The 26,262-nt window shown below is 37.0% G+C and overlaps 2 protein-coding genes across 2 annotated transcripts; one reads left to right on the top strand and one right to left on the bottom strand.

Annotated features, from left to right (window-relative positions):
• Nucleotides 1-3,152: 3,152 nt before the first annotated feature.
• LOC114521842 lies at nt 3,153-9,512 on the top strand. The gene is made up of 5 exons (XM_028542402.1): nt 3,153-3,274; nt 5,586-5,994; nt 6,932-7,339; nt 7,656-8,063; nt 8,618-9,512. Exons 2-5 carry the CDS (start codon nt 5,590-5,592, stop codon nt 9,017-9,019), a joined length of 1,623 nt encoding a protein of 540 aa, XP_028398203.1. The 5' UTR covers nt 3,153-3,274; nt 5,586-5,589; the 3' UTR covers nt 9,020-9,512.
• Nucleotides 9,513-19,037: 9,525 nt separating this feature from the next.
• LOC114516673 lies at nt 19,038-25,871 on the bottom strand. Its single transcript, XM_028536212.1, has 10 exons — nt 25,456-25,871; nt 23,256-23,624; nt 22,902-22,944; nt 21,694-21,853; nt 21,514-21,585; nt 21,213-21,285; nt 21,065-21,141; nt 20,505-20,595; nt 20,151-20,228; nt 19,038-19,491 (listed from the first exon to the last, which is right to left on the bottom strand). The coding sequence occupies exons 1-10, from the start codon at nt 25,840-25,842 to the stop codon at nt 19,342-19,344; spliced, it is 1,500 nt and encodes a 499-aa protein (XP_028392013.1). The 5' UTR covers nt 25,843-25,871; the 3' UTR covers nt 19,038-19,341.
• Nucleotides 25,872-26,262: the final 391 nt, after the last annotated feature.

Genomic DNA, 26,262 nt, shown 5'->3' with positions numbered 1-26,262 from the left:
ACCAGGACAGGGAATCTTAACCTTTTTACCAAGGTTTATCGGTCATTTTAATATCAATTGCTTTATTTCTAGTACTGTATGTCTGTATTATAATATTCCTTTCACTTTTTGGCTAGTTTTTGATGATTCATTTGTACTGAATAGTACTGTACTATTATTACTGAGTTAGATCTGGGATTTATTATTTAGACTAGGCCATCAATTTAAATAAAAATAAGAAAAGGATATAATTATGCACCGGAAAATAACGAGGGGAATTGCGATAGTATAACCGGTAACTAAACTTGCGGAACCGCCATAAATTATATTAAAGGACATTGGCAACGAAAATTTTTATTCGCTATTTTTAAAGTGTTCAACCGTCTAATTATGGATATGGTGTTAATTTATTCCAAAAATGTTTCGTTTATGAGTTATTTTCACCACAATTCAGCCAAAATTTGGACCTCGTCCGCCATATTGGATCAATTTTTGAAAAAATTATATTTGGCGGAAGTGACGTCATTTGATGGGTTCCCTAAACACATCAATATATTTTACTAGCGTGTTTACTGTGTTTATCGAGATTTTTTGCTTTAAAAAGGGAGTTGTAGTTTTTTTATGATTGTCATGGAACATATTAACGAAAACCATGCAGTTAGAGGAAGTGTTGCCCTACCAATATGAGCCAGAGGCGCAGGGAAAATCTTGTGATATATATCTAACGATAGCGATGCCGAAAACGGTAGTGATTCATCTTCCTCTGACGAAGATTTCGATCGCGAGTTCGAAATAGCGAATGCGGGCGCCTTGAAAAACTTACTTGGTGTAAATGTGGTGGACATTGCGCATTATTAACAAGGGCTGTAGAATGTTATTGCTGCTATGAAAAAGCACTAGAGTACGACGAATACGAACATTTCGCAAACTCGCGCTTCGTCGTGTGGTCACTCAAATAATATTTTGTCGTGTCGTATGACATGTTCATTTGATTTCTCTCACATGATACGGCAATTCCTCTAAAAGGAACAAATAAACCGTGCGTTTGATGCTGTTCGATTAAGTTTCGATTTAATTGGGGAAAGAATATATTAAATACATGTAGATTCTGGTCCTATTTTAATATTATCGCTGCTATTTTGCCGTTTAACAAGATATGATCACTTATGGTTGCGTTGACACGTCGCAGTTAATTTGCACAGGATTGAAGATTTAATATATAAAGCACGAATTCCAAAGTGTAAGACAAAGTGAACGTATCATGCGGTTTATTTACATTTTTGAACAATTAAACTTCTATACTTTTTAAAGTACAATGAGCTTCTGAATTTCGCGATCGAACAACATTTAGGTTTGCAAGGCATCTAAATGAATATGAACTGTATAAAATGCACCGCATATAATGTCAATTGCACGGTATATAAAGAGAAATGCACCGCGTATAATGTCAATTGCACGGCATATAAAGAGAAACGCACCGCGTATAATGTCAAAAGACAGCATATAAAGAAAAATGCACCGCATATAATGTCAAAAGGACAGCTTATAGAGACAAAAGCACCGCATATGATGAATATATACCACGTAAGACAGCTATGGCATTCCATAGTATTGTTTATGTTCAGAGCCTTTATATTGAAGACTAGCACGTGCGCGGCACGCCGGAGTTAACGCCAGAAAAGGCGTCTTGTTTATGCTAAAATATAGTAAAATTGTTAGCAGGGGAAAATATGCGCGCCTTAGCTTTAGTATAAATCTAAATATAAGTAGAATTCTAAACTTTGGGAGATTGGTTATTAGTTGTGTTGTGTTGCCACCGTAACGTCCTGTTGTGTATCGACGTGCACTGCATGTGTAAATATGTGTGTACATAGTTCATATTCAATGTTCTCTTCCAAATATTTTGAAAAACATGTCCCCGCAATGTTGATGCATTAATTTTGCATAGGTATTTGATTCTGTCCCCCCTCTATACTCTATTTTACCACGTTTTTCAAGTTGCCATATGAGAATACAACAATAGTTTATATAATCATATTTCCCAAACCCATCAAATGACGTCACAAATGTATGCTAGCATAAATTAGCATAAGGCTCGATTTTCAAAATGGCGGACCACCGATGAACATTTTTGGAAATTTTCTTAAGAACCAAATACGATAGACACACAAAAACATTAAATTAAGTATTTCCTAGATGATTTCAACAGATTTGGCAAATAAAAATTTTCGTTGCCAATGTCCTTTAAGATAGGTAGTGCTGAAGCGGGCTTTCAATATCATGACTTGCATTGAATGATATTATACCGTTGACTTTTCCAAAATAACAGGAAGTCCAGCTGAAGTATTAGGCTTTCATAAGCTGTATGTGCATCAGTGCATGGCTTTGCATATAAACCAGAAATATTCAGCGTTCCCCTTTTGTATAGCTATGCTGATTACAATTTTCCAAACTATATATTGAAATCCCAATTCCCAAGAGCTAAAAACTTTCTAAACCTAATCTTATCTATCGCCCTCTAATTTTAACATGATTATAGCTACAATCAGGTTCATCAAATTTGATACATGAGGAAAACCAAATTGCCACCTTTTTACCCAGTTTAAACTGTTTCGTTATCTCCATAACCTGCAGTTTACCTACAGGGTGTATCAAAAAGCTGCAAATACCATAATTTGTATGCCGGCACGACATTAGAATTTCAATGACTGTGCAACTGATTACGCTTCTGGGATTTGAAAATACGTTTCCCAGGGTTATCAAAACAAGCATACAAAGTGAATTAAACTTATGAGTTCGATTACGAATGGCTCAGTTAAGAACAGAACTAAGATCCCAGAAGCGTAATTAGTTCAGTGCACAGTCATTGAAATTTTATGGTATTTATACAAATGATGGTATTTGCAGTTTTTTTTATACACCTTGTATAGATAAAAATCATACCCCGAAATGCATAAGCCTAAAATTGGGCTCGTGCATGAATATCTAAATGAATAAGTTTTTCAAATTAATGTTCACTATTTCGGGATTATATATATATAACTGTTCTAGTAAATTTGTTCGCCTCAGACTTTCCGACGGACTTATATACACGAATGTGTTATTCAACTCTGGCATATGTTAAAGATTTACCGGCTCATCAGGTAATTCAGGTTACCAAGGTGAATCATCATTAACGGCAGTTGTATTGTGTCGTGGTTCCTTTCAAGTCTTGTCGTGTAACAGCGTAGGACCGAAAATCCTTGGTATTTTGGTTAACAAACGCAGAGAATACTCGAGATATTACACACAACAGGTGAGTAAAAATACGGTTAACACTGATGCGTGATCTTATAGGAGAAGGTTGTATGTTTGTCACACAACTGTGTCTTATAGTATAGGATCGATATTGACATCTTCTTGTCTTTCAGCGTATGCTAATATTCGGTTATATATGAACGTGATATGTCTTATATTGTATAACTAAACGCATTAACTGCCATTGGGAACTTCTATCTGAGAGTATAAGTTTCATGTTTCGAATTTCGGCGTCGCTATACCAATGAAATCGAAAACTGCATTTTGAATAGAAGCATATGGCTGTCTCGTGTTTGTGTCTATTTTTGAACGCATTTACATATTTGTGTTTGTTTCGACGAGTATTATATAACTACATATTCGACCGGTAACGATTTCTTGCGCAGATTTTCTTGCCACAACACCACAGGCCTCTATATGTCTTAGCAAAACTTTGCAAAACTGAATGTGAGGTCTAAATGTCTATTAATTTCAAAGGTCGACATTGTTGCCTATTGTATTATAATACTAGCTATATTGGAACCTCTGCACTATACTCTGTCTATAGTAATAAAGAGCATGGCCATTTGGGTTTGCATATGAAGTTATAGTGAATATAGTCTTTCATGTTATATGTCACGATTGATTCGCTTGCCATTGAGAACAAGCGAATCTTGAATGCTTTAGTAGGAATCAGACAATTGTATCTAGTTGTACGGTACTTTATATCAGAATTCATTGTCGACACTCGTGAAGTACACGAAGAATATTTTTACTGACACACACTTAAGCAATTTATGCACCAGGTAAAACGAGCCGCACGGTACGCACTTATCCCTTGCGTACGTGCTCTACTAGATTCACTAAAGTCAATGACCTCAAACACTGATCTAATGCTTTTTCTGTTATATATTTGCGTTGTCTAATGTCTAGTCCAACATTCATATATTCAATTCAATTCCATACATGAACATATCATATATTCCCGTCGTTGCTCTTTGAGATCGCCTAGCTCGTATTGTACAGAAATCTATGAAGGGTGATTTGACGCGCAATTCATCTCTTGGCGATCACAGCAGAAGTGACAGGACCACTTGTTGTGCTGAATTTACGTCAAAACAATTAGAACATTCACGTGAACGCTTCATGCAACATATCCTTCCAATTAATGAATGAGGCCAGAAGATTCGGATTTTTACCTCATGCTATTCCGGGAAAATTTGTTTAGAAGGGTTGCGGCAAAATGTAGAATTTGGCTCTGTGGTATATAATTTTTTGTTCGAATTTTTTACCCGGTAACATACAACGCAAACAAACAAATCAATCAACAAGCCTGGAACCAATCAACAAGCGGCTCAAGGCATCCACTACGTAGGCCAGCAGAGCATCAGATAAAAAGAATAGTTGTTTATTTTGGAATAAAATAAAATAAACAGTATTGGTGCAGCAAGAAAAGCTGCTGCATCAGCCTGCATGCAATTAAGAAAGGGTGAAGCTCCGCTCCCATTATTTCTCAAATGGAATCTACATGCAGTTCCTCGATCGTGGAGCCAGTGAAGTCCATGATTTTTCACAACGTTCCTGGTTTATTCACGAATCGTGATCTTTAGTTCTCGACAGACAATTTGCGTCAATATATACACGCATATGTTTCGCTACTATACAGGCCGGTGTCCCCAAAAAAACGAAAACTATTGAAATCACTCAGTTTAATGCAACTTATAAAATGCTCAATGCTTTGTGTTGCTAGAGAAAGGGGACATGTCGAAGGACATGGTCCTTGAGATGCACATTAAAATAATGTTATCCATATTTGTAAATTGTAAATATTGTTAGTAAATATCATTTTTGCGAACAAGCAAATTTGACTGCATCACATGCATGCATAAAAATGCTTATGGCAACCCCGATTTATACACCTGTGGGCCCAACAGAGTGCTTAGGCATTCAAACTCTAACAATGGCATTGTTATGGGTGATTTCAATAGTTTTCGTTTTTTGGGGGACACCCTGTATGTTTGGCTTGCTCTCCGTCCATTTTAGACAGTCAATAGTATACAACAAAATTATTCATACATGAGGCGGAGAAGACATATAATTGATAACCCCTCTGTTCTTTGCACCAGACCAACGGCTATCACGGACATATCTCTCTCACATAAATCACCCTCCCCCCCTTGACTTCCCTCATTGCAATGTTGTGATACCGGCAATAGTTCTGGGTCGATTTTGCATAGTATTTGTGCGAGTAAATTCGTGCTAGATTGTGCATAAATACACGTCTAGAAAATTTATTAAATTTAGAAAATGATTATGTTTTAACTTTTCAGAAAAATGGCAGAAGAATTGGAAGGTGTGAAAACAGATCACCTCGATAAAGAATGTCCGGCATTCAAAGAAGGTTGTCCGTTTTCTAAAGTGGAAGATAAGCAGATCAAAGATGCAGTTGAGAAATGCCCTGAATTCAAAACCGGATGTCCATTTAAAGATTCCAAAAGCCTTGCTGAGGTTTACGAGAAGTTATCGCATGTTCCACACTCAGCTGGACATGAAAAGGAATTATCTGGTCAAAAGTTGACTGATATGTTTAAGAAAATGCACGATACGTCTGAAAGTCTGGAAGAAAAGTTAGGAGATTGTCCTGTGTTTCACAAACAGCAGGGATGCCCATTTAAAAGCGTCCGTACTCACGACGGCAAGCGGTTGGCTGAACCGGTTGAATCCATCGGCCATGACGAAGTAAGCGATATTAAGTGCCTTCGGATTATTTAAATACCTTTTTTGCTGTAGCTATAGGTGAAAAGGTATCTTTTAAAAGGACTTTTAAAAGATAAGATTATGTTTCAGTTCTGAACGTGATATTTGAGTACAACAAACCTACTAACTTTCAGTTTTCTGGAAAAATATCTCCTACGTTTACGCCCTATACCGGTTGGTGTCGAAGCTGACCTAATTTTGAATATCTTGATGTCGGAGACCACAAAATAGATAAGCCGAATGCCGTATGTAAATTATTGAATAGCATTTGTTATTAAAACGAACTAACGAAGGCTTCTTAACAACAAACCATTGAAGATGTCGTGATCAGCAAATTCGGCAATGCACAGAGCCGGGACGTAGTTTCCGGGTGTTTTTCTTACCTTACACTCCCTGACTGCAATGTATTCTGACGAAATATAAATCTATCTCTGCTATAAATCGTCTCTGCTATTGCTCACTATTCAGGGACTATTGTAGCCGATTTCAGGGACCGCCTGCAATGCAGGCTAGGGCTATTGCTGTGGTAAACTCTCTTCAAACCTCTTTTCCACTTCTTCATATACGGATCAACTTGCTATTTATCCTGCAGTGATCCCGAGAAAAATCCAACAAAAGAGACTTGAAACACGTCTATAGCAAATTTGATGCCGTTACGACGCATGTAATCTCTAGTGCATGGACTAATTAGGGCCCGTTTGCACTTGCAATTTTTACTGCGATTTTATTTGGGATTTTCTTCGTTTGATAGATGTGAACGAGTCGTTTAGTTACTGATGTTTCAAAAAGAGTTCTTATACATCAGAGCATTCGTAGCTAATTATATAATTACTCGTTCACATCTGTCAAAAGAAGAAAATCGCACATAAAATCGCAAGTGTAAACGAGCCTTTAGGAAACTTTGTCAACTTTGTTTCAGCGAGTGTCGAAGAAGCTGAGGACTGTCGATGTCACTCATCTTAAGCAACAATGCGCTGCATTTCAAGAAGGTTGCCCGTTTGCTAAAGTGGAGGAAAAGCAACTAGTGGAGGCGATCGAAAAGTGTCCCGAATTCCAAAACGGCTGTCCGTTTAAAGATGCCAAAAGTCTTGCTGAAGTTTACGAGAGGTTGTCCCATGTGCCGCATTCAGCTGGACATGAAAGCGAATTATCCGGTCAGAAGTTGATTGAGATGTTCAAGAAAATGCACGATACGGCAGAATGCCTGGAAGAGAAGTTAGGAGATTGCCCTGTGTTTCACAACGATCTAGGATGCCCATTCAAGAGTGTTCGCACTGAGGAAGGCAAGCACTTGGTGGAACCTGTTGAGTCTGTTGCCCATGATCAGGTACATAACTTTACAAGACCATTTACTATAGACTAATTTAGCCATAAAAATTTCAGATATGCCATTAGTTTATAACAAACTAAATGATTTCTTTCTAATCGTGTTCCGAATTTTTCCCGGGCGAACACATGCATTCCCTTAGTGGGAAGCCTCCAGAATGAGAAACAGTTTTGTTGCTAAAGTCGAACTGTTTGTTAGGCAAAAGAGAGCTTACTTTATTTACTTGGAAAAATATGATACTTTGTTTGACAAAATGATACATTAAGACATTACATTATATCTTTCCTGATTGATTTGTGCTTCCTTTCATTGTTAGCACGTCATTGAGGAGCTCAAAGAGATCGATACCACGCATTTACAACAGCATTGCCCTGCTTTTAAAGATGGCTGCCCATTTAGTAAACTGGAGGACAAAGATATGAAAGAAGCCATTGCAAAATGTCCCGAGTTCCAAAATGGCTGCCCTTTTAAGGATGCCAAAAGTTTTGCAGAAGTTTACGAGATTTTGTCCCATGTCCCACATTCAGCTGGACATGAAAATGAGTTATCTGGTAAAAAGATGATTGAAATGTTTATGAAAATGCACGATACTTCTGAATGTCTAGAAGAGAAATTAGGTGATTGCCCCGTATTTCACAAAGATCAAGGATGCCCATTCAAGAGTGTCCGTACTGAGGACGGAAAGCATCTGGTAGAGCCTGTCAACTCCGTCTCTCATGATCAGGTATACACTGTGATTTTCTATCGATAGTATGAATCCACTTGATTGGTAACATTGTAGATTTTGTAAAAATGCATTGGAGATGTACTCTCGATGGATCCGGTGAACCAAAGGGACTGCTTCATCCACAGGTGTTTTAATAACTAGAGGGGATATATATGAGATATCGACGAGAATTCTTTTTCCTTACGTAGTAATCTGGGATGTGCGAAAGAACATACGCCTAGTTAAGTTAAGATTCTAAATTCGTCGAGTACACGAGCAATGCCTTTTAAGATGGGAACCGGAATACCCCATAAAAATATCACATGTCGTAACTGTTTGAAGAGAAAATTTAATATTTAAAGACTTTATTTAAAGGGAACGCTTAGTTTTCGGTCTGTCGTTTTGAAAGTCGTCAGAAAATTAATATTTTGGTGTATAATTGAAGCAGTATATGCACTCTAGATAAAAAATAGACCAGGCTTTCTATTTTGTGGCGGGACTTATTTCGCTATAACAGGCATTCTATTGTCTACATGGCAATAAATCTTTTGCCATTCCATTCTTTCATTTAGCATGTTATTGATAGCTTGGAATCAGTTGACGTGACTGAAATTCAAGAAAAATGCCCTGCGTTCAAAGATGGTTGCCCGTTTGCGAAGGCTGATGAAAAGGCATTAAATGAAGCGATTGAGAAATGTCCCGAATTCCAAAATGGCTGTCACTTCAAAGATGCCAAAAGTCTCGGGGAAGTTTACGAGAAGTTGTCCCATGTTCCGCATGCGGGAAAGGTGGAAGAGTTGTCTGGGCAGAAATTGGTTGAGTTCTTCAAGAAAATGCACAGTACTTCCGAATGCCTCGAAAAGAAGATTGGGGATTGCCCTGTGTTTCATAAAGATGATGGCTGTCCTTTTAAATCCGTCCGTAGCAACAAAAAACATTTAGTGGACCTAGTCGATTCCGTTGCTCATAACTAGGTTTGGTTTTTGTAAGAGTGCCTTAAAGAGGATGTAACTTCTCGGGTAATTCATCGTAATTTTTAATGCTAAAATAGGTCAGATACTATCGTATGAAACTATTATCTCCTGTAGTGTGTTTGGTATAGTTTTATACAACGGCCCCTGACCAACATTTGTAATGGTTTTATCCAAAATACGCGATTCTAAATTGACCTTTCATCAACTATGCTTCAAATTTAACTGTTTTTTATTCAACTGACCCTTTGTTTACAGCGAGGTATGAGTGTAGCGCATCCATAAAGCCATATTTAGAGAACTGGGTTTAATATACATACTAGTACTATGCTTCCGTGATGGTAGTTCTTGGTATCCTGTAAACCAGGGGACGGTGGTATAGAAATGCAGTTATATAATTGTAACTAATGTTAAAGAAGTGGAAAATCAGAATTAATGATTTTATATCGATCAAATAATAAGTTTTGTTGTACAAAATAATAATTCATTGAATTCATTTGTTATTGGAGTTATTGGAGAGTAAACTTTGAGGTTTTGCATGACAAGATAAGTATTAAATACTTGTTAAAAATTAAGGTTTAAATCGTAAAAAGCGAAACATTTCAAAATTAGTAGATGCTGTATGATTTTTTCTGGGATAGTATAGTTTTTTATTAATTATTGCAGTACAATGAATCAAATAACTGTGCTACCCTTAGCCAATGGCGAGTTATTCAATGGTGGTTCGAATCCTAGGAAAATTGTCTTTTATCATGTCACATGCGACAACGATTTATTTTGATTGGCCAAAGCGAAGATTGGCCACGAAAAAACTGACCGATTTTAAGATTCTCGCTTTAGCTCGAGTTAAAAACCCTTCGCTGTCGCAGTGAACGTGTAATAATCCCACAATCACCACATTGAGCAATGCCATATATACTGAACTTTCGACTCTTGGAGTCTCATTCATACCCACTGCGTTTTTTGGTCTCTGGGTACTTCTTGGCAACCTTGAACGGGGCGCTGTTGGGTTTGGTAAAACAAGACGCCTGTTCTGGCGTTAACTCCGGCGCACGTGCCAGTCTTCAATATATAGAGCTTCTGAACATACACAACACAGTTCATATTCGCATTTAGATGCCTTGCGAACCTAAATTTTCGATCGCGAAATTCAGAAGCACATCGTACTTTAGTATAGAAGTTTAGAACTATAGAAGTACTAAAGTATAGAAGTTTAATTATTAATTATTATTATTAAAAACTTTATTTACCCACGCTAGCCTCGACAGCATATTTATATATAGCTGATTTCCACGAGGGGCGTCACACAATAAACCGCATGATACTTTGGAATTCGCGCTTATATAGTTATATTAAATCTTCAATCCTGTGCAAACTACGACGTGTCAACGCGCCCATACACGACCACATCATCTTGTTAAACGGCGAAATAGCAGCGATATTATTAAAATAGGACCAGAATCTACATGTATTGAATATATTCTTACCCCAATTCAATCTAAACTTAATCGAACAGCATGAAAAAAACGGTTTATTTGTTCCTCTTGGAGGAATTGCCGTATCATGCGAGAGAAATCGAATCGCGCATCGGAAAATTAGCCAAAGCTGTGCACCACAATTCTTGGGAGATAAGACTGGGACGTAGATATTATGAGTAAAGTTCTTCGAAAAGCATTAGGTCAAATAAAGAACAATAGTTTTCGACAAATGATGTGGTGGTCTAGTGGTCTCGGCCATTGCGAAAGACTTGAATTTGAAATAAAAAAAACGAAAAAAAATTCTCGCGTTCAAGGGTACCTGAAAATTGAAAGAAAAGCACAAGTAAAATGTTTAAAAACATATGTGTCTCCTAATCATTCCCGCTTTTAAAATATTCATGTTTACTTACCTTAATATTTTTTTCACGAAAATTTGACAGGGTGATTTTCTCGAGAGTGAAAAAATTTAATTTTTTTTCACTTTTTTTAAATTCTCTGAGATTTTCAAAAAAAGTAAAAAAAGTTTAATTTTTTCACTCTCGAGAAAATCACCATGTCAAATTTTCGTGAAAAAAAGTTAAGTAGAGTAATCATGAGTTTTTTATAAAAGTGGGAAATTTTAAATTTTTATTTCTGCCTGACTTTCTTCATTTTCAGGCTTTTTAGCACACCTAATTTTAGTGTGCAGTGATAACCAATTTGTGCATTGATAAAAGTAGAATGTGCAGTGATAAAATGAGAAATGTGCAGTGATAAATGGTGTTTTCTCAACAGAACTCACTCTGCCGAGATGGCTTCATAACTATAATTGTCCCCCAAAATGCTGGAAATCAAGTCACAGGGACTCAAAAAATACGGAAAATTTTCTGCAAGAGGTCATGCAGACCCCATACAATTCCCCCATCTTCAAATCACCAATTTCCAGTTAGGACCATTTTTATCATGCCCCTCTCTCTCCACTATACTATTGTGATGATATGTGCAGTGATAAAAAATTTTTAAAATTATCTATGCTTTTTAGAAGACACGTGTTTTTAAAACTTTTTTCATTTGTGCTTTTTTCTCAATTTTCACGTACTTTTGAACGCGTGAATTTTTTTATTTCAAATTTTTTTCAATTTACAGTCTTTCGCAAAGGCCAAGAAGTCTTTTAGCTCTTTTAAAGCTTCCAAATCACACCGAAATTTTTCAGGCTATTTTTTGCATTGCCCTGGATATATATGCCAAATTTATCATATTAATAAGCATTTACTAATCGTTGCTCCATAATGGAAATTGGAAACGAAGATGTTGTGACGAGCGGATGATACCGTGAAAACGCAGCTTAAGAGAAGAAGAGTTATTTAATATCTGTTACATTATGTTGGAGATTTCGAGCATAATTTCAGCCGTGAAATAAGTGGCAAAAATTCTAATGAATCTGAATTGCCATTTTCCTCAAATTTTAATTTGTGACCTGTACAATCAGACTTGCCTTCATTAAAAATACAAAACAATTGCACCGTAACCATTAGCTTCACCTGGGCCGCATATAACTAGCTTATGCCGACGTAATACTGCTCCTTTGCTCAATGGAATCCATACCTGTGGTATTTTAGCATCAGCGCAAATGTTGAGAGTGGAGTTAAAACACAAACTTTGCCAGCGGTTGGGCGTTTACCGTAAACGTCAAACTAAAGGTCTAATATTAGGTTAAAACTACGGATAAGAATCAGTTTTGTGCGTTTTAGACAAGAGAATAAATTATCATTATCAAAGTAAACTGATATAAATGTATGTAAAATCCTTCGAAAAAAGGTTGAGTAAAATAAAATAGTGCAGTAATTCGCCTGAAGTTCTGCTGGTCTAGTGGTTAAGGCAATGCTCTACCATGTTTCAATCCTGTGGTTCGGGTTCAAGCATGAACGTTTTTCATTATGTCTTTCCAGAAAAGGATAAAATAAATCAATTAACCATATCCATTCGGCACATGATCTCGTAGTCCAGTGGTGAAGACAATCATCTCCCAATTGCCAAGTCGATGGTTCGAATCCAAGTATGCCATTTCTTCATTATGTCGTTCGTGAAAAGGATAAAGTAAGTTAAATAAGCTTAGCCGTTCAGCAGAAGATCTTGTAGTCTAGTGGCGAAGACAATAATCTCCTAAGTGGTAATTCGAAGGTTCGAATCCTACCATAACCGTTTTTCATTATGAACTTCGTGAAAAGGATATAGTCAATTAAATAATTATAACCGTTCAGCAGAGGATCTCGTCGTCTAGTGGTCAAGACGTTGGTCTCATGTGTCGACTGTCGAAGGTTCGAATCTCGTTTTAGGTGGAAATTTTCGTTATTAATATTACATGGTAAGGTTATGGAGAATAAGTTGGTGTAGGCTTCCAACAATCACCAGTTAGCCTTGTGGTAAAGTCGTGGACTATCAAGTACAAGACCGATGTATCAAGAACGGGATGGTACGTTTCTCATATCGGTAAAAGAAAAAAAAAATGGTGGGTATGTTGCTCCGGGGAGGTTTATACTCGGTTAATCTTTGGAAATTAAAGTTAATCTTTAGGGAAATCATTGGATAGATAGGGTGAATGAGGGGTATAGGAGTACAAAAAGACTTAGTAATAGGGCGGCCTCGGCTCCCGGAGCAAGGGGGAGGGTATAGGTGAGAAAACAGTATATAAAATGTTTAAGTCTTTTTGTACTCATTTAAACCTCTTTACCCCTATTTATCCTCCAATTTACTCCTATCAATCCCTAATTTTTCCTATCCTCACATATCCCTAACTATCCCCTAACACAATTAAATGTTTGAAGAAAGCTCGTTGTGAAAGTCAGGAAAGGCGGGGGAAAGAGAACCCCCCTCAGTCTACTCCTCGCCCAAGGCGAGGGCATATTCGCCCTCTCGCTCTACTCCTCTCACACTCACAAATTCTCACTTTATTACCTTGTTCTTTTTCGGTTGATCCAGGACTTGAACCATCGACTGTATACTTGGTAGATCACCGTCTTCACCACTACACCATCAGTTCTTGTGGTGAAAGCCTACAGTTTTTTATTTTGCTTAATCTTCTTTTGGAAGGATCTTTGATGAAATAGAAGAAAAAAACATTTCCCATCTGGGACTCGAACCTCCGCCTTTAAACTCGTAGAGCACTGCCTTCGCCAGTAGACCGCACGAGCTTGCCGTGAAAGCCTATACCTTTGAATACCTTTTGGGTGGGATCTCAAATGTACTAACAATTTAAATGAGTTCCCTTTAATGACAATGTTCATGATTTTTTTTCTCGTCTAAAACGCACACAACTGTGTCTTATTTGTAGCTTGTAACATAATATTAACCATTTGTGTTGTCGCTACTCGCTAAAATATCACACTGACATATAGTTATGAAGTGTCCATCTTTCCGCAAGTTAGTTATATGCGGCGCAAGTGAAGCTAACGGTTACGGTGCGATTGTTTTGTATTTTTAATGAAGTGAAGTCAAAGTAAAGAATTAACAATGCATTTCAAAATAGGTTTAAAAGAAAAAAAGTACAAGAATTAGCCGAATTCATATTAGTGACGGGAAACTCATCTTAGAAAAGATGAGGTAAAAACCCGTCTGAATATGAATTGGGATATGGATAAATTTATACGTATGATGTGTCGGGTATTGAGTAATCATTACGATAATAATTTTGTTTATTTTCGCTTAGCCTTGTTCCGTCCTTGACCGTGCTGATATTTTACAAACTTTTAGTGATTTATCCGTCTAAATGCATGCGAATTTAAAACGAGTTTCTGTTCCAGACGGGATCCAGTCTAAGCTTACCCGTCTGTTAAGACGGGAAAATTCGGACGAGAAACCCGTCTGTGATTCACATCAGACGAGTTTTCCGTCTTCGATGGGTTTCCTGTCTTCGACGAGTTTTCCGTCTTCGATGAGTTTCCCGTCTTTAATATGAATTCGGGTAATGTATATGACGCGTATAGTCATGAGGCAACAAGCATTACATCTGAAATCGCAAATGAAGCAATCGACTATGTATTTCAAAGACTTTAATTGTGGCCGTATAAAAAGTAGAGATACTAGTTGTTCTAGCCGGTTCGTCGATTATAAAATACGCTAATCTAATACTTGAAGCTTTGGACTCAAGAGACCAACGTCTTAACAACTGCTTGACGACCACATCGTTTGTCGATAAAAGTTCGAAGAACTTTTAAATGAAATAATTATGAATCGTTGCTGTAATGTTGTTGAGCTGCTGTTTGTTTGTTGGTTACCGCAGCTGCAGAAATTGCGCTTTTGAACAAAACTTTTTTTCTTCGCGTATTTATAATCGACGAGTTATAGCTAGTAACCTTTCTTCATTTGCGATTTCAGATGTAATGCTTGTTGCCTCATGACTATATACGCGTCATATACATTACCCGAATTCATATAAAGACGGGAAACTCATCGAAGACGGAAAACTCGTCGAAGACAGGAAACCCATCGAAGACGGAAAACTCGTCTGATGTGAATCACAGACGGGTTTCTCGTCCGAATTTTGCCGTCTTAACAGACGGGTAAGCTTAGACTGGATCCCGTCTGGAACAGAAACTCGTTTTAAATTCGCATGCATTTAGATGGATAAATCACTAAGAGTTTGTAAAATATCAGCACGGTCAAGGACGGAACAAGGCTAAGCGGAAATAAACAAAATTATTATCGTAATGATTACTCAATACCCGACCCATCATACGTATAAATTTATCCATATCCCAATTCATATTCAGACGGGTTTTTACCTCATCTTTTCTAAGATGAGTTTCCCGTCACTAATATGAATTCGGCTAATTCTTGTACTTTTTTTCTTTTAAACCTATTTTGAAATGCATTGTTAATTCTTTACTTTCATTGACTTCACTTCATTAAAAATACAAAACAATCGCACCGTAACCGTTAGCTTCACTTGCGCCGCATATAACTAACTTGCGGAAAGATGGACATTTCATAACTATATGTCAGTGTGATATTATTACAAGCTACGAATAAGACACAGTTGTGTGCGTTTTAGACGAGAAAAAAAATCATGAACATTGTCATTAAAGGGAACTCATTTAAATTGTTAGTACATTTGAAATCCCACCCAAAAGGTATTCAAAGGTATAGGCTTTCACGGCAAGCTCGTGCGGTCTACTGGCGAAGGCAGTGCTCTACGAGTTTAAAGGCGGAGGTTCGAGTCCCAGATGGGAAATGTTTTTTTCTTCTATTTCATCAAAGATCCTTCCAAAAGAAGATTAGGCAAAATAAAAAACTGTAGGCTTTCACCACAAGAACTGATGGTGTAGTGGTGAAGACGGTGATCTACCAAGTATACAGTCGATGGTTCAAGTCCTGGATCACCCGAAAAAGAACAAGGTAATAAAGTGAGAATTTGTGAGTGTGAGAGGAGTAGAGCGAGAGGGCGAATATGCCCTCGCCTTGGGCGAGGAGTAGACTGAGGGGGGTTCTCTTTCCCCCGCCTTTCCTGACTTCACAACGAGCTTTCTTCAAACATTTAATTGTGTTAGGGGATAGTTAGGGATATGTGAGGATAGGAAAAATTAGGGATTGATAGGAGTAAATTGGGAGGATAAATAGGGGTAAAGAGGTTTAAATGAGTACAAAAAGACTTAAACATTTTATATACTGTTTTCTCACCTATACCCTCCCCCTTGCTCCGGGAGCCGAGGCCGCCCTATTACTAAGTCTTTTTGTACTCCTATACCCCTCATTCACCCTATCTATCCAATGATTTCCCTAAAGATTAACTTTAATTTCCAAAGATTAACCGAGTATAAACCTCCCCGGAGCAACATACCCACCATTTTTTTTTTCTTTTACCGATATGAGAAACGTACCATCCCGTTCTTGATACATCGGTCTTGTACTTGATAGTCCACGACTTTACCACAAGGCTAACTGGTGATTGTTGGAAGCCTACACCAACTTATTCTCCATAACCTTACCATGTAATATTAATAACGAAAATTTCCACCTAAAACGAGATTCGAACCTTCGACAGTCGACACATGAGACCAACGTCTTGACCACTAGACGACGAGATCCTCTGCTGAACGGTTATAATTATTTAATTGACTATATCCTTTTCACGAAGTTCATAATGAAAAACGGTTATGGTAGGATTCGAACCTTCGAATTACCACTTAGGAGATTATTGTCTTCGCCACTAGACTACAAGATCTTGTGCTGAAAGGCTATGGTTATTTCATTTACTTTATCCTTTTCACGAAGTTCATAATGAAAAACGGTTATGATAGGATTGGAACCATCGATTTACCACTTGGGAGACCATTGTCCTCGCCACTAGACTAAAAGATCTTCTGCAGAACGGCTAAGCTTATTTAACTTACTTTATCCTTTTCACGAACGACATAATGAAGAAATGGATTCGAACCATCGACTTGCAATTGGGAGATGATTGTCTTCACCACGGGACTACGAGATCATGTGCCGAATGGATTCGGTTAGTTGATTTACTCTATCCTTTTCTGGAAAGACATAATGAAAAACGTTCATGCTTGAACCCGAACCACAGGATTGAAACATGGTAGAGCATTGCCTTAACCACTAGACCAGCAGAACTTCAGGCGAATTAATGCACTATTTTATTTTACTCAACCTTTTTTCGAAGGATTTTACATCCATTTATATCAGTTTACTTTGATAATGATAATTTATTCTCTTGTCTAAAACGCACAAAACTGATTCTTATCCGTAGTTTTAACCTAATATTAGACCTTTAGTTTGACGTTTACGGTAAACGCTCAACCGCTGGCAAAGTTTGTGTTTTAACTCCACTCTCAACATTTGCGCTGATGCTAAAATACCACAGGTATGGATTGCTTTGAGCAAAGGAGCAGTATTACGTCGGCATAAGCTAGTTATATGCGGCCCAGGTGAAGCTAATGGTTACGGTGCAATTGTTTTGTATTTTTAATGAAGGCAAGTCTGATTGTACAGGTCACAAATTAAAATTTGAGGAAAATGGTAATTCAGATTCATTAGAATATTTCAACATTTGCCACTTATTTCACGGCTGAAATTATGCTCGAAATCTCCAACATAATGTAACAGATATTAAATAACTCTTCTTCTCTTAAGCTGCGTTTTCACGGTATTATCCGCTCGTCACAACATCTTCGTTTCCAATTTCCATTATGGAGCAACGATTAGTAAATGCTTATTAATATGATAAATTTGGCATATATATCCAGGGCAATGCAAAAAATAGCCTGAAAAATTTCGGTGTGATTTGGAAGCTTTAAAAGAGCTAAAAGACTTCTTGGCCTTTGCGAAAGACTGTAAATTGAAAAAAAATTGAAATAAAAAAATTCTCGCGTTCAAAAGTACGTGAAAATTGAGAAAAAAGCACAAGTAAAAAAAGTTTTAAAAACACATGTCTTTTAAAAAGCCTGCATGAAAATGAAGAAAGTCAGGCGGAAATAAAAATTTAAAATTTCCCGCTTTTAAAACACTCATGTTTACTCTACTTAACTTTTTTTCACGAAAATTTGACAGGGTGATTTTCTCGAGAGTGAAAAAATTTAATTTTTTTCACTTTTTTGAAAATCTCAGAGAATTTAAAAAAAGTGAAAAAAATTAAATTTTTTCACCCCCGAGAAAATCACCCTGTCAAATTTTTGTGAAAAAAAAGTTGAGTAGAGTAAACATGAGTTTTTTAAAAGCGGGAAATTTTAAATTTTTTTTTCGTGTGACTTTCTTCATTTTCAGGTTTTTTTTAGAAAACACGTGTTTTAAAAACTTTTTTTACTTGTGCGTTTTTCTCAATTTGTACGTACTTTTGAACGCGAGAATTTTTCTATTTCAAATCTTTTTTCAATTTACACTAGACCACCGCGTCATTTGTCGAAAGCAATTGTTCTCTACTTGACCTAATCCTTTTCGATGAATTTTAAATTAAATGGTAATCTCGGTGGGAAAAATGGGACCCGTTAGGACCGTGCCTTAACCTATAGGCCACCGGATCGATATCTTTTATAATTTTTCTAAAAATGTGTTACCACGCTAAAAATGGCTTCGCACGTTTCCTAAGACTATAATCTCAGTAACTATAATCTCAATTTTCGCCGTCGTGGGTAGGAGTATTCTTACCATTTTGGCCAAATTTGACGACTTTTGAAAATTTTAAAAAACTGTGTTAAGATGCTAAAAATAAATGTTAAGATATATTCAAATATTTCCTGAGACTATAATCTCTTTGGTTTTTGAGCATATTTGGTTGCTTTTTAGAGCATTGAAAAAGTCGTCAACGTTGCCTAATTAATTTTTCACAAGACGTTTGCTAAGCGTTTACTCGAGCTAAAGGAGCTGTTTTTAACAGAGAAAGTTTAAAAATAAAAGCAGAAAATTGGCAGTCACTGCGAAAACATCGCAGGTTAACTTAAAACAAGAGCTATCTTTAAGAGGGGAATTGCATGCATGTGTCTGTGAATCGTCGATTGCCCATAGGGCCATACCCATTTTAACAACATAATATATCATTACTAAAATATATTAGTGTTTAAACCTTTATCAGCACCCAAAGAAAAATATGCATTGTTATATATACATTACACAATATTTTAAAATCCGTCATGCAAATAAACTTCCATTACGCCTTTCGCAGTTGCTTTGCTTTACTTCCGAGAAAAAATTGAAGCTTCGTATAGCCAGGGCCGAGGGTTGAATTGTTCGCTACTGTTTCACCGCAAAGTATCAGTAAGTAAATGCTCCTCAACAAAAACTGAGCAGGTATGTATTGTATGTATTTCACTTTGGTATGTACCAAAGAAAATTCCCGAATTGAATTGACTTTTGCTGGGTTCAGCGCTATTCTTGTAATTCTTTAGCAAAATCTGTTAATTTCTCCATCCATTTACCCACGTCTGCATCCTTGTTATTTTGTCGCAAATCCAGCAAAGTCTCGCACAGATGCCTTTCTTCTGGGCTCTTAAATTCGTCCAAACTCTGTTCAAAGATCTAACAAACAGGGTATCAAGGACATCAATCCATATAACAAAATAATTAATTTTTGCTAAGGATGACATGCATGGGTACAAGTATGTGCGAACACACCCTGAAATACTTATTCCAAAAAAGGTCAGGCAAATGTTTCTACAAGGATATTGTATAGCTGTCACAACCATTATAATTTGTATAGGAATTTGTGGGCAAATGGCAAGATAGTGTTTGCTACGGTCCAACCAAAAGCATTTATCTGACAGTGTGTGTATCAAAACTGCATTGTGTGTTCGTGAAGTTGAAACCAATGGACCATTCCCATACTAAACTAGGAAAATTCGTCGGTACAGAATAAGTAAAATCGAAACGTTTGGTTGGGATATGTTTGAAATATGAAAAATAGCTGTGGGAAGTTCGCAAATTTTGCGTAAAATTAGTATTACGCGTGGAAAAGCGTTGCCACTTTTTAGAAAATTTATACAAAATTTTTACTAATTTATACAAAATTTGCCATCTACGAACGGTATTATTTTCACACTATACGAAATATTTTTTCTAATGATTTTTCCAGCTGTACTGATGAAAATTCCAAGCTTTAAATTTGGGAAATGGTCCATTCCTAGGTTTAAACAGACAGTCTGTTGTATAGCTATACTATATCATGCATCCCATGATACCTCATCCTCGATGAAGAAATCATCCGGTAACATCGGAAGGTTGAGCACATCCTTCGACTGTCTAATTAATGGATGGGCCTAGTAGATACATAAAAACGTCAATGTAAAACACATATAGAAGCTTGGTGTATTGCGGGATATTTTTTATAGCTATCGAAAAATATATAAAATGTAAAATTAAGACATTTTTTAATGTCAGAATAAAAACGCTGTTGAAGGATTAACAAATTACATGATCTATATAAGATTGAAGAAATGCTATTGGCTAGCTTAAGACACATGCACGTGCTAAAATGTGACTATCATTGAATATTCATTGATTCCAGTAGTCGCAGAAGACTTATATCTTTATACCTTATCTCTTTCTAAAATTTCCAGCTCATGTTCAAATTTTTCAAGTTGTTTCGTGAGATCGCCAACCATTGCTGTCTGTTTATCCAATAGTCTAGAAAAAATGCGAAAATAAATAGCGTATAGTCATTTTGGAGGGAAACGGGTAAAGTTTTAAAGTGTGCATCATCACAATTAATGAAGATTCGGGCTCCGGTTCCAAAGATGTATCACGATCGTTATTAATATATATTGAAGCTGGGTATGATCCATGCAGGCATGACAGCCGGTGAATTGTGATTTTTACACGAAAGACATTAGGGATCTTATGATGCACCAAAACTACGACGTGGACATGAATTAATACTTTCGTAATTTTCACAGTTTCACAATTATCACGAACTATAAACAGTTCGAGACATTAAAGACATTAGTGGGGTGAAATACTTCTAGCCGGGGAGGGGGGGGGGTTTCAATTGATTAGACGAGGGTTGGAGTTCGAAGGGGGAATGCCAGCTGCCAGCGACGCGAGTTATGACAGAAATAACTTATGCTAGAAAAATTATTGGTATCATGTAGCGTACTTTTGTTCCTCTTCGATTTTCTTATTTAAAATGTTCAACTCCCTTGACTTTTCAAGATAAGCATCTTCAGATAATCTCTGAAAATAAACATGCAGAATCAATTACGTATATATGCACTGAAATCATACGTCTTTCGGCAGTCGCGTACATTCTCTGATTCCATTTTTCGATAATCTCCTTTCGTGTGCGGTGCCTTCAAAGTTGGAATTCTTTCCATAACCCTTAATAAGAATCAGACAACATAAAATGGTGCGCCTATGCACGCCAACTTGTGCAAGCAACATCTTGCATATCCATCGTTTATGCACTAAAAATGGCATTTTTAGATTATTGGTATAAATAGTAGTTGATAGTGATTTTGTCGTACTATATTCATTTAGTGTATTCTGAGGTTGTCTTTTGTTATAGAGAAAACGTTAGAATTATATACAGTAATAAAAGTAACAAACCTTCTTTTTAACGTTGCAAGACATTTTCCTGCGCCCTCGTCAGTTTCCAGATTCGCTTCGGCAATGACACTCCTTAATAAACAGTATATAAAAGTGATACAGACAGATCATGATGACAATTTTTCTCCCAATTTTTGTCGTTGTTACTGAACGTCGATCAAATGTTTCAACAGATCTTACAGTGTCACAGATTTCATGATATCCTCCACGAACGCTATTGTTACTTTGGACAAAGGCTTCCACTTTTCGAAAGACTTCTTAGTCACTTTAAGATCCCTTATTCGATCTAGAGCCGTATGTATTCCCGACGACTTCCTTGATTTAGGTCTGCCTCTGGTACCTACAAGTTTGTAAGCACGCAGCTCTACATATGCACCGTACGAATGAAAACAACAACCGAATGATGGCGGCATGTGGACCAACCAGTGAACTCTAAGTGTATGCTGGAATGATAACTTAGCAAGATAGCTTAACCGCCATCTTTCAAGTCAAATTGAAGGTCGCTATTAAAGATCCGAAGCCAAAAATACACTGTTTATCTTGACCAAATTAGGCAGTAGGCACAGAGTCACTGGGGGGCGCCCATGTCAGTTAACTCAACTCTTAGCCCCAGGCCCCCTGCATTCAATTTCGTGGTGCCGTCACTGAAAATTCATCCATCGGAGCAAGATTAGAGCATTCATACTTGAACCTCCGTAAAGACAAGTTTTGGGAACGCGGAAAAATGTTTACCTTTTTTTCAAGAGCAGGAGTTTTCATTTACAATGCCAATCACCAGAAATATGGGATATTTTGCGGTCGCGTTATGTCAGCGGAAAATCTCGACATAAGTATATAATTCATAATGGCGACCATATATAAATATCTACAATATTAGTATGTAAATCTGGTTTAAATCAGCTTTATACAATGATCCAATCATAAGATTTGAGAGCCTTTATTACTGTAGTCATCATTTCAGTCTACTTGAATTTGAAGCTATCTGGTAAAAAAAGCCGTTTCCTCGCAAATTTTTGCCAAAAGCACACTTTCCTGCTCATTGACACCCTCCCAAGTCCTTTTCAAAGTGTTTTTCTCGTGGAATCATGACTTGAGAGACTTCATCGCCACAGTTAGCGTTCCGGTCTACTTCACTGGGATACAGCTATACATTGTTTCCTTTTCATCATACCAGCGAACTCTAATAAATAACTTGAACGATAAATCAAGGAGGCGGTATCGTTCCAGTTATCTATTAGAGTTCACTGCATCATACGTTATTAATGCATAGTTGATAGGGAGAAAAGGCACAGCCAAAGACATGCAACTCAGAAAGACAGGGGTACAGTACGTGATGTTTCGGATTTCGGATGTTATTCAAAAGTAATGTTGCTATTTGGTTTACTTACTTGAGGATGTTGGAGTGAGAGAGGAGTTTGCTGGAGAAGCAGTCTACAAGAGATTGTTACGATTTATATATTATTATAATATAGCAGGATACAACTAAGCCTAGTTTCAATTTAGTCGTAATTAATTGATGTAAGCTTTTAAAACTGCCCCAAAAGATCTCGATAAATCGTTAGAAAATTTTATCATGCTAATAATAAACAATGATCTCATTTTTTATGTGGAGTATATTAACAATCCCATTTCTAAAGGTGCAGTGCCTGTCTTGATTACCATATAGCTGATTCTGTTTACATCAAAGACAGGAAGGTACTAGTGTATGTATTATGTAGTAACAGGTGTATTAAGTACTGTACCTTTGACGTTTTGCGTTTTTTTGCTTCACGACCGGGTGTAGCCTGCAGTTCCTTTTCACCAGCCATTTTCCGTTTTTGACTGGTTTTGGATGACACCAGAACACCTGTCGAATGTTCTATCGATTGACTGTCGGAGCAGCTATCCGACAACTTACTGATATGGTTATTAGAAAGTCTGCTGATACTTGATACTGAGCTGTTAAATGCTTTGGCATCACTATCGACATTTTCCCCTCTTTTGAGGGTATGCCCTGTATTAGATTGGTGGTGACTAACTCGTCTTCGTTCTTTGTAAGCAACAAAATTGACTGAAGGTCGTTTCCTTTTCTTAGTCTTCGTGCTTGTTTTCATTTCCTTTTCCTGTCCTCCCTACGTACGGTTAAAGAGCAAACAAACCACTGAGTGAAGAGTAAATTATTCGTATGTTACGTACGTATGTACGTATATTTTGCTCAAAAATTAAAAATCTTCTTTTGGCATTGCTCTTTTAAACAGTTCTGTTTTCCTTGCTTCATTTTGGAGAGCGTATACAAGGCAGTGCAACGCTGGGAAACACGTGTGACGCATTTTAGAGAGTGCGGGCAGGGCCGTAGCTAGAAGCTTAATTGGGGGGGTGTTTATTCATATATTCGTCTTATGCCGGACTGATTTCTTTTGTACGCTATTGTTCCTCGGTAGGCATAAGACTGATTTCTTTTGTACGCTATTGTTCCTACGGTATATAAACATGAATATATGAATATACACACCCCCCCCCCCCCAATTAAGCTTCTAGCTACGGCCCTGAGTGCGGGAAGGCGCAATTTGCTCAGAGGAATTTGCAAATGTACATTTCAATATTTCACATGCGCTAAATTGATCATGGGTTATATTGCAGTTGTACCACCCTATCTTATATAAGCTCTAAAGCCAGGCAGTAAACTACCTTTTTTATTGCAGTAGAGAGACACGAAAGAACCATACTAAGTATAAATAGGCAGGAGACAAGATGCAACTGGAGGAAATGTCTTTCACAGAATTGTATTATCACATATAATCATTTGCACTTCAGAAAAGGATGAAGAGACACACTTAATTTAGAATAAGATATTATTTGTTATCAATAAATACTACATTGGAAAACCGTACTACATTTAGATTTGTTAGATCATATTTCCAGAAAAGTTTATCAGTCGGTTTCTCCTGCTAAGTGCTAACATTGTCATTTAAGGACAATTAAATTGGACGCAGGCAAAATAGTTAAACTTGGACCACAAAGACCTAAACCAATATGTGTTATATATTGTGAACCAGGGGCCTAAATACAATGAATACTGACTGGAATAATAAATTTTGTACAGTTTTGCACAGTTGATCATGCATCAATAGCTAATATCCCATACTTATAAATTAAGCAATTCCTTTTCAATTAATTTAGAAAAATGTCATGTAGAGCAACAGTGAAATATCAAAGAGCTATGTAAGGAATTTAAGGAATCATCAAGGAATTTGAGTATGGCTTTTAAAAAAACCATGTTATTTTCATCTTATGGTAGGTATAATATTATTTCAAACACAAGTTGTGATTATAGTTGTATAGTCAGCCAGTAGGTACAGTAGTCATCATTTTTTTTTTAATATGCGAACAGTCGACAAGACAGCAGACCCTCATTATTCGGTTGTATAAAACTCTTTAACTGCATTTTGCATACACTTCGTTCTGATCAAAACTGACTCCCCGACAGTCAAAATTTACTGCTTTCTAATTATGCCATCTATGCTAAGTATTGTTCGGGAAATTGGGGGCTTTTTTGCTAAAGAAGGTAAGAACATTACCACAGAGAAAATATATTTAAGATATTTAATTGAAAGTTGAAACACAGTTTCAATGGCTTTTTCTCACATACCTATATACTTCAGCTTTTGCTGAGGCACATTACAATAGACCCTTTGCACATGACGTCACATTAGGCATCTGGAGGACAAATTAACGCAGCATAATACAGAAATATTTAATAGGACAACTTTTAATGATTATGACGTCAGTGCAATAGGTCTATAAGTATAAAACGTATTGGTGCTCCACAATCCGCTCCCTCGGTAAGGCTGGTATAAAAATTCTGTGTATCACTGTATGGCCAGGCTAAAAGGCCCCCCTCTCTCCCAAAATGGACTTATACAGCAATATCTTAAAGACTTAAACAGCAGCCTCGTGACTTACTTTATCGGTCGCAGGTTTTCTGGCAATTTCCTTCGTAATGTCATGGTTATCATTTTCTGTCGTGATCACAGTCGTGTGAGCAGGCCTCCCACTGGTTTTCTTCTTTTCCCGAGCTACTGGAGTCTTTAAAACGCTTTCCGAGCTACTGTCATCTCGATGTCCTGTTGGCGATGATTTCGGTGTCGAAGAAACTATTTTGATTCTTTTATTACCTGACGATAAGTCCATATCTGAGTCTCCATATTGCGAGTCTTGGTCTCCATTTTCCGGAGTGGTCTTTTCTTTTGGCTTTGATCTTTCTCTTGGGGTCAAAAAGTTTATCGATTGACGTTTCTTGCGCGGCTTTTTAGCACTTGAAATGCCACTTTTGGCCATTTTATAAACCATGAGCAGAATCTCCACTGTTTACCCGGCGGCCATATTGGAAATAAATGGCGCGAATTTTCTTATTTAAGGTGGCTCCACCAGTGGGCAACCAGTGGGCTCCACTGAGTGGCTCCGTGCCTTTTTTTCGTACCATAAAACGAGAATGGCGGAATTATTAAAGTTTTGTGTAGCAATAGAAATTTTTGAGGGAAAGTCAAATAAAAAAACTTAACTTCTACCCTCCAAATATATCGCCATATTTAGGAACTCAACGTTTACCATTTATATAAAATAGGATCGACCTTGGAAGTTCTTTTCAGATGGAAAATGATCATCCCAGGACGTTTGGTCTATTAGAATTTGAACATGAAAACCCTAATCTACTATAATTAAACCACTTTAGTCTATATCCATTATATCCATTATAAAATTTCTTTTGAG

The sequence above is a fragment of the Dendronephthya gigantea genome, unplaced genomic scaffold (genome assembly GCF_004324835.1).
Source record: "Dendronephthya gigantea isolate DGI-Jeju-01 unplaced genomic scaffold, DenGig_1.0 000000F, whole genome shotgun sequence".
Classification (NCBI taxonomy): domain Eukaryota; kingdom Metazoa; phylum Cnidaria; class Anthozoa; order Malacalcyonacea; family Nephtheidae; genus Dendronephthya; species Dendronephthya gigantea.
The sequence above is the reverse complement of the archived record's forward strand: the minus strand, read 5'-3'. Positions and strand labels throughout refer to the sequence as shown.